Source organism: Sinocyclocheilus rhinocerous, unplaced genomic scaffold, assembly GCF_001515625.1.
Source record: "Sinocyclocheilus rhinocerous isolate Xijiao unplaced genomic scaffold, SAMN03320098_v1.1 scaffold240, whole genome shotgun sequence".
Lineage (NCBI taxonomy): Eukaryota > Metazoa > Chordata > Actinopteri > Cypriniformes > Cyprinidae > Sinocyclocheilus > Sinocyclocheilus rhinocerous.
In genome coordinates, this window is record NW_015654534.1 from 507,628 (window position 1) to 517,164 (window position 9,537).

General features: G+C 33.9%; 1 protein-coding gene across 1 annotated transcript in view; it reads left to right on the forward strand.

The window, feature by feature from the left end:
* Positions 1-9,537, forward strand: part of LOC107717593 (A-kinase anchor protein SPHKAP-like) — a 75,954-nt gene that overhangs the window by 30,827 nt on the left and 35,590 nt on the right. Inside the window, exons 2-3 of the mRNA XM_016524401.1 lie at positions 849-951; positions 4,500-4,610. Of these exons, the coding sequence (XP_016379887.1) occupies positions 849-951; positions 4,500-4,610 (214 nt within the window). The remainder of the gene's footprint in view (positions 1-848; positions 952-4,499; positions 4,611-9,537) is intronic.

Here is a 9,537-nt window from a genome sequence, read left to right on the forward strand (position 1 = left end):
GACATATGAGGACACAAATTTGTATAATGACATGGGTATGACATAGGTATTACAAAGAGAAGGTGACTTATGAGGACATTACCCCATGTCCCCATTTTTCAGAACGCTTATAAGTCATACAGAGTGAGTTTTTTTGAGAAAGTAAAAATGCACAAAGTTTCCTGTAAGGGGTAGGGTTAGGTGTAGGGCAATAGCACATACAGTTTGTACAGTATAAAAACCATAATTACGCCTATGGAATGCCCCCACAATTCACAAAAACAAACATATAAGCATAAGTATATATGCACTGAACTCTGTGTGTGTGTGTGTGTGTGTGTGTGTTCAGCAGAAGAAAGAAAATTTTCATTTTTGGGTGTACTATCGCTTTAAAAGTAAATACTTAAATTTGTCTATATATGCATATTTTACAATAAACCTAAAATATACTGTTTCTGTAGATATAATCATCAATTTCAAAAGAATAATTTTATATTTCTTCCATCATTTGATTGTCATTTGCTTAATGGGATTGTAGTTCCTTCCCTCATTAAAGCCATTAAGTCTTGTACCTTTGACTTTTTGTCCAATTTTCAAATAATTTCTTGCTTCAAATAAGAGATTGTTGTGAATTACCTCATAGCTGGTTGGCTTGGTTCATGGCTTATAATGCTTTAAAGGGGTCATATGATGCGATTTCAAGTTTTCCTTTGACCCCTTTAACAAAGACTTTTTTTTTTTTTATCCTGATGGAAGAAATAAATAAAAAAATGCTTCTGGAATCAATCCAGCTGAAAAAGTGGAGATACACTAATGCACTCTGTTGAATTAATGGTGGATTCAGTTGTTGTCTCTCTCTTTTTCCACAGTAATTTCCAATCATCTGCCATGTTTGAGGGGTCTGAGTCCGCGGACACACGGGAAGTCAAATCTGAGAGCACCCTTGGGTCCTCTGTCTCCGCCTGCAGGAAGGTGTGTGTGTTAAAACCCGAAACACAGAAGTACATGAGCGCAAATGCTTCCAGCTACACAAAAGTTATTTAGTTAGTGTGCAGTAGGTTTCTGCCCCAAGGCTCCATGTTCACCATGTGAGCTCTTGTGGTTGAGCACTAGTGAGAATCTCCTGCTCCAATCACAGTGTGATTAACATGAAGCCTTACTGATTGGCTGACTCTCCCACCTGTCCAGGGAACAGAGACTGTGGCTTTTTGCCATCAGCACTTTTTACTCTGTAGGCAGCTGCACTACAAGTCAGGTTACATTAGCTGATGCTCTGTCAGTGTGAGCGAGAGAAAGGACAGAGAGAGAGAGACTGAGAGAAACCGGGAGTGTGACAGAACAAGCAGCATGATTAGTCCAATATCTCCCTTGTCTTCTAGCTCTTTTAACTTTTGTCTCATTCCGCCAAGCGCTTTATTAGTGGATTGGTGTTAAAGGAAAGCGACCCCTGTGGGAGCAGATGCCGGATCAGGGAAAGAGGAAGTTACAATAGCGTGACACTGTACTAATCAGTTTTGTAGCTCTCGTAGGAGCGGTTGTGAGATTAAGGTGGATGGGTCATTATTGATGCGAATAGCACAGGGGTCCACAAACTGACTGAAATGAGGTGACATTTTTTTCTAAATGTTTTCCTGTTGTTGTTGTTTTTTTTTATCACTGTGCCATAACATCTAGATGCAGTGTTATATTTTTACTGCTACTGATCCCCATAGTCGCTATGTAGAATTATTATTATTATTTTTTTTTTATTTCTGCTTTTGGGCATTAATAAATAAATAGACAAATTAATACATACATTAAAAAAAAAGCAATCATTAAATAATAATATTATAAATTTACATTTGTAATAATTCAAATAATATAAAAGATAACATTATATATTTTTTTATTTTTGTTGTTGTTATTACATATATTTTATATTTGTAGTAACAGTAACGACATGACCTTTTTAAAATAATAATAATTATTATTATTAAAAATAAATGTATAAATTAAAAATAGATAGGTAGCTAGATAGATTTAAAAACTATGCATTATTTTTCAATAATATTAATGATTTATTATTATATTATATAATGTTCATATATAATGTAATGTTTATGTGCTACTACTACTAGTACTAATAATAATAATAGTTGTTGTTGTTGTTGTTATTAAATATTTGCTACTTTTAAATAATGTTGTTGTTTTGTCACAATTTTATCTTTAGCTCTGAAGTTGCTACTTTAAAGTGTTCTTCTTAAATAAATGTCGAAACTTATTGATAAAGCCAATATTGAAAAAAAAACATTTAGCTTCTCATTTCTAAATAAAACAGGCTGTGTAACTACGAGGAAGGATTACTGTGAGAGGTCATTTCATTTGGCAATGTGTGATTAACTTCATTTCTAAATGAAACTACCAGATAAAATAAATACATAATCATCTCTCTCGCGCTTATCCCTCGTGTGCTAATGATTACCCATCTGCCGAAGGTTACCCATTCCTGTAATGGCATATTAGCTCTGTCAGTAGTTTAACCACAGTGAACTGTGACGCAACTGTCCCAGCAACCCTGTCATATGGTGGACTCTGCCAGGAAAACAGTCGGTACAGATGGCACACACAGCAAGGGCAGAGAAAATACACACATAGAAAACACACACACACAAACTCTAATTAAACGAAGTAACATGTGCACACACACACACACACACACACACAGAGATGTGTTTACTCCTTAAATACACACTGAGATAATCAATGCTTACAGCCACGCTGATAATGAATCAAACTGAAGGTCACACGCTAACAGAAGAGGGTTTGTGTTTGTTTTAGGGGTGTCTCTCGTACCAGTAGTAGTGCTAATTCAATTAGAGGTTTATATTTTTAGCGAACATTTTCAGTTTGCATCTGTTTGTGCTTGAATGAAATAAGCATAAGTTGAGCACATGACCTACACATATACGTTCACGTTATGAAATATTACATGTTCAGCATGGTTCACTGACAGGCCACACACTCAACTGTTCATTAATAATATATAATAGTCCATTACCGACATGGTTACTTGGCTGTGAAGTAACACTCTGATTGCCAGAAGTATTTATTAAATATTCATATGTAAATGATGATAATAAATTGCTAATCACCACAGTCATGGCGAGGTCAAAGCTTGCTTGGCCTGATAAGTTAGTATGCTGAGAGTGAGAGACAGAAAAGAAATTACATTTGTGATCATATGCTGCAGCAATTCAGCTCATATGCACTGTATTCTATACTAGTAATTAAATGTAGTTTAGTTTTGGGGTAATTTGGACAGCATGGCGTCATAGTAATCCTAGTGTTATCATTTATCTTGGGCGAACCGATCAGTAATAAGTGCTAAATACTTTCAGAAAGTCAAAGCACATTCAGAGGTGATACACGTGGCCACTTCACATGAAGAGTCCCGGAGTCCCAACGGCGAAGAGCTGCTTACTCAAACTAACAGATTAGCATTGTGCCTACGGATTTAAATGGAGGACTGGGAGTGCCGTTTAAAATAAAATGAAGTTAATAATTCAATCATCTAAGATGGAAAAATCTAAATAAGTTAGTTAATGAATGAAATTGAAATGTGCAGATAATGTAATTGAAACATTGAAATGTGCAGATAAATGGAAGAGCATTCTGTCAGGAAGCCTGAATAGTTGAATAATAATAAAGTGGAGGAGATTAAGAAAAATGTAGGAAAGTTCAAATGTTCATATTTTATATTGTCAGTATTTTATTTTATTCATAATTATGATAAATTGTTTTGTTATTATTTGTATTATTTAAAAACAATATTTATGTAAAATAGGGGATTATTTTTGCACCTGTTGGTGCAGACATTTTAAATTTTGCTTATATTTGCTTTTAATAAATTTGTTATTAATGGCCAGTATGTCATGTGGATGTGATCTGCTTTATAGAATTAACATTATTTTGAAAAATCACAAACCAATTTAAGAAATAATATTGGGATTGGGATTATTAAAATAAAAAAAATTAAAAAAAAGTAGCGATATTGTATTAAATTTAAAAAGTTTGGTATCGCCAATCCCTAAACACAACTGACAAATGGATTTTAAAATTTAAAAGTTAAAATTAAGTTATTAGAGCGCTATTTAATTTTTATTTTCAATATTATTATTAATATTATTATTATTATTATTATTATCATTATTAATCTAAATATGACTTTTCAATTGAATTCAATCCAAAAATGTGGAAAAGCCTTTACATATACATGCACAAGACCTGCCAAACATGTCAGAAATCTACAAAACATGATATGCTGGCATGAAATGGCATGAACCTTTCTTGATGAAATCTGATCACACATGGCAACTTCTCACAATTTATGTGCAGTATTAAGAAAAATCGCCTACAGCGCCTTAAAGAAGATATATGAGAGGTTCACCCGATACAGATGTAAACAGCATCCATGAGCTCAAAATGAAATGTTTTTTTTTATTGTTGTGCCTCAGTCTGAAAGAAGTGTGTGTTTGTGTCAGGTTTTGTGCAGTAACAGTGTTCTGGATTCGTCGGAGTACTGGCTGAAGAACGATAAGGCGCTCTGCAGAATTGGGTTCCTGGAGGACCAGCATGACGGCGGCTGCCCTACAGTGAGTCTCTCTCACGTATCACACGCTCAGAAGCGCTGAACTCATCTACACACATACTGTATGTCCATACATGTGATTAACATTGTGTGTGTGTGACTGTGTGGAAGTGCGGTGGCATTTATATTGTGTTCAGTCTCCCACTGATAAATGTGCTCTTGATTGGGGTGATAATGTGGTATGATGTTGGCTGTGGCTGAATAATATATGCAGTAATTTTCTGAACTGAGAGAATACATTTAGCTGCACATGGATGACAGCTGCACTAACTGTAGGATGGGATAATTAGAGTCTAATGAGAGATTTTATATCTCACTTTACTTTAATGACAAGTTTCTTGTCTTGTGTAAATGATGGATCTGCACCCATCTCACTGTGCATAACATTATGCCATGATCACGCTAGCATTTCTGCTCCTTGGGGATGAAACGCTACCTGTCTGATTATCTGTGCGATGCTAATTTTATGGAAATTCAACACCAGGAATGTTGCAAATCTTTGCTTAATTTGTGTGAGGTCTGGAGCATTTTACTAGAATACAACCAGTTAAAGTTATGAATTTAGCAGCGTTAATTTCGTTGACGAATAATTTTTGTCGTAATTCTCGTCAACGACATTTTTTTCACTGACGACAACGAGACGATAACGAACTAAAACTCTTTTTGAATGACAAAAACTATGACGAAAATGTTAGGGAGGGACGATTTGGGAAGAGATTTATTCAGAACGAATATGCTGCGCCGTTTTGACGAGTATTCATGTAAACTTAGTTGATTACATCTTTAAGTGAATGTAAACAGTAGGGAGAACGTGTATCAGTACATTGCATCCATTGCAGCTGTGCATTCGGTTTTAAAGGGATAGCAGCCTAATTTAGTTGCTATTGTCCGAGTCATTGATGTTAATCAAGCAACAACAGAAAGACAGAAAATCACGCGCTGCTCTTGACTGAAAAACTTTAGTAGCCGTAAAGATTATTCTAAATTTATTTATAGAAATAAATATGTCTGCTTGAAAGAATGAGGAATATGGTAAACAAGTTGCTATAAAGAATGCATAATTAGCCTATATAACCATTGGTATTTCATTAATAAGAAGACCATGTCTTTGAAGTGGTTTTATTTAATTTTAACAAAGGCATGTTGTGTGTCTCCGCAGTTAAATCAGTGTCTGTCATGATAAAACCTTAATATCAAACCTTAATATCAAACCTATATAATGAGTTTGGAAATTTTAGAGAAATGCTTCATAAATGCACTGTAACTAAACCCAATAGATTTTAGCCGACTAAATTTACTGTAGATTTTAGTCGCCTAAAACTAGACTAAAACTAAAAACAATTCAGATGACTAAAATATGACTAAAACTAAATGGCATTTTAGTCAAAAGACTATGACTAAAACTAAATCAATATTTGCTGTCAAAATTAACACTGGAATTTAGTTTGGGAAATGCAGCAGACTCAATTCTGTTTGGCTAGAATGCATGCAATATTTCAACGTGCATTTATTTTGGCAAAGCTACTAAACGGAAACATGCCACCTCTATGATAGCTGTCAGTTTTTTTTTTTTTTTTACTGTGAAAAAAATCCAACCTATTACAGTCAACATGTTAAGTCGACTCGTAACACTAGTTATGTGTGCTGTCGACACACTGCTTCACGAAGCTTCGAAACCTTAGTGAATCATTCGTTTCGAACGGTTCACCTTTATGTGAACCAATGAACCAGTGTCTATTTGGTTTTTACCTGATCTCAGATCAGTTTTATAAATTTGTGGACATTTTTAATGACACATTTGTATAATAAAAAGCACGAGTTGTAGTTAATAGTCTCTTATTGGCTTGATTAACCAAACAAACAAAACAGTTTAATAAAATAGCATATTATACAGACACTTCATGGTTTAGATGATGTATTAATTGCATTTAATATATTACACTTTCAATAAGACAACTGCGACTGGTTTGTGAAAGGTGTTTTATGCATGTTTGAGCTGAGTTTTCGTTGAAACAGTGAATCATTTTGTGAAGCAGTTGGTTCATTTGAATCAAAGTTTTCATTCTCCCATCACTAACAACTGAAAACTTAAAAATGTTTGTTCATCTAATGAACTTAAAAATTCTTGTCAAGGCAACTAAAGATTGTTTAGCATTTAGCAATGCAAGGAGTTACAAACTACGTTCTTTCGTCATTATGATTTATTTTCAAAGCCCACTACATGACATGGACAATATTCTTAAAACTTGAGGCAAACATATTACCCTGATAGATGAATATATTAAACACCAATGTTTAGACATTTACCTCAACACACAAATCTCAAACATGGTGAGATCAACAAATGTTAGTAAAAATATGAATTCTGCCATTTCTGCCACTGAATTTAAAAAAATGTATTTTAAAAGGTATTTGCAACTAGGTACTAGGTGACTGAAAAAAAAATTTTCTCTCGGAATTCTGGGTTAACATATCCAAAATCTTTTTTTTTTTTTTTTGCCACAAAATAAAAAAAGTTAACTGCAAATTTTTTATCTCACATTTCTGACTTTTTTCAGAAATTCTCAGAATTATTTTGCATTTATACTTTGCGCAAGTAAAAACATTGCATTGGTTTTTATTTTAAGGTGCACTTAAGTTGTTTTTTGTTTGTTTTACTGTAAAAAAAAAATAGAACTTACAATGTTCTTCTAACAAATGTAAAAATGCAATGGAATAACTTTCACATTTTTAACATAAAATTCTTTGTTCAGATGACTTAATTTGGACAACATTTGGAAAGAACAAATACTTGAGCTGCATCTAAGTAAAGTGAATAAAAAAAGTCTGTTAAGTACACACAAAAAAAATAAATAATAAAGTGACTCCTCCTACTAAAGCAGTTTTGTTCGAGATGCTTTTTTACATTTGTTAGAAGAACATTAAGTTGGATTTTATTACAGCTGTGAAACAAACAAAAAACTACTTAGTGCACCTTGAAATAAAAACCAGTGCAATTTTAATTGCTTCAAGTGGCGTTGATGACCACTAGTTCGGTAGCCAGGAAACCACAACCTGTAATTTGTGATGGCAGAAAATGGCAGAAAATGTTCTGTATCAGTGCGCTGCGGTGGTCAGATTGTGACTCCTCCGCCCGCAGGCTCAGGTGCAGTCAGGACAGGTTTCATCAGGGCTGTGCTTTTACTGCGCTAATGTCACACATGATGTTCCTTTAACACAAAAGCCCCGCACAGGGAATCAAACCCACACACACCAGCTGGCGCTGAGATACTAATGCCAGCGCTGAGTGCCAAAGCTACACTCAAGTAGAGAGAGAGAACGTGAGAAAGACACACTCTGAAGAAATTCAGGAGACACATTACCACAACTTAAATAAATACATGGTTGCAAGTTAATTTTTTTAATTAAATCTTTTGGTTTGCAAACATTACTTTGATGGGTTCTGTTGACAATGCTGATCATCACATCAAATTAATAAATGTTGAAATCAAGTGTTATTTTATGTGTTTTTAGTAAAGAAAAAAAGATCTGTTAGCAGTGGTGTATAAAGTACCTGAAAGCCACACTTAAGTAAAAGTATAGATATCTGAAAATGCAAATCAATTTATAACCTTTATATAATGTGTTTTTTTCTGGATGTTTTGGGTTGGTATTCTGTCTCTATTCATTAAAATGAACCTACCATAAAAATTACAGACCCTTAATTTTTTTGTAAGTGGGCAAACTTACAAAATCAGCAGGGGATCAAATAAATATTTTCCCCACTATATATATAAGTACTGTACTGTGTATATTTCTTGTGTATATATAAATACACAAACATACATGTATATATTTAAGAAAAATATATTTTGTTTATATATAAAATAGTAATATTTATATATAATATAAATTATATTTGAATATAAATATATAAATACATGTAAATATTTTTTAAATATATACATGTATGTTTGTGTACTTACATCAACAATTCTTCAAATATAGTTTACCCAAAAATGAAAATTCTTTCTTCAGTTATTCACCCTCATGGTGTTCTACATATATGAGTCTCAAATGTGCTTGCGTGAGAAACGAGAACAAACCTCATTAGTTCTGTCACACGTCATGCAAGCACATTTGAACTTTCATTTACAGTTTTAGTTGTGCTGTATATACAGTATGTGCAGTGATCGATATTTATTTCTAAATAAAAGCCTAAATTAAATCTGTTCATCATTTAAAGCAATTGTGTTTCCTTTCTCTGAAAGACTCTGATTAAACCAATTAATTCATATGGATTTCTTTTACGACGTCTTCATGAAGCGTCAAAGTTTTGTGCAATGGACTTTCAAGGGACAGGGACAGAAACCTCTCAGGTTTCATTAAAATATCTTCATTTGTATTTCGAAGATGAACAAAAGTCTTATGGGTTTGGTATAACTGTAGCTGTAGTGCTTGAATTGAGAAACACAACAGTGCAAATCATAGTATGTTGTCAGTTTGCTAATTAAAAATTAAAATATCCCAAAAAACCAAAGCTAGGACAACCGACTTATCCTTAGTAAAGGCCATAGTACATGAAAATGTTAATCAGCCATTTGATACCATCAGTGTATCGTGATTCTGTTACAGTCGGCTACTTTTTTTTTGCAAAGGCAGCTGCAGAGGATTCTGCCAAATTGTGTGAGTTCATGAAAATGTGAGACGCTAAAATGGCTCCTTTTAGTAAACGCTTTCAGCTCACCAAAGCGTGCTCCATCAAGTTTTCAAAACAGATATGTCGCATTTTCCCCGTCCTCGCAAAAGAATGAAGGACTGTGGGAGAGAATGGGAGGAGAGGCTGGTGATCCCGCAGCCAGAGTCTGTAATTTGACCATAATTAGGGAGAAAAATCTGTGCTTGCTGAATCAGAGATGGAACTGCCAGCATCAGCATCTTTCGGCAAACGC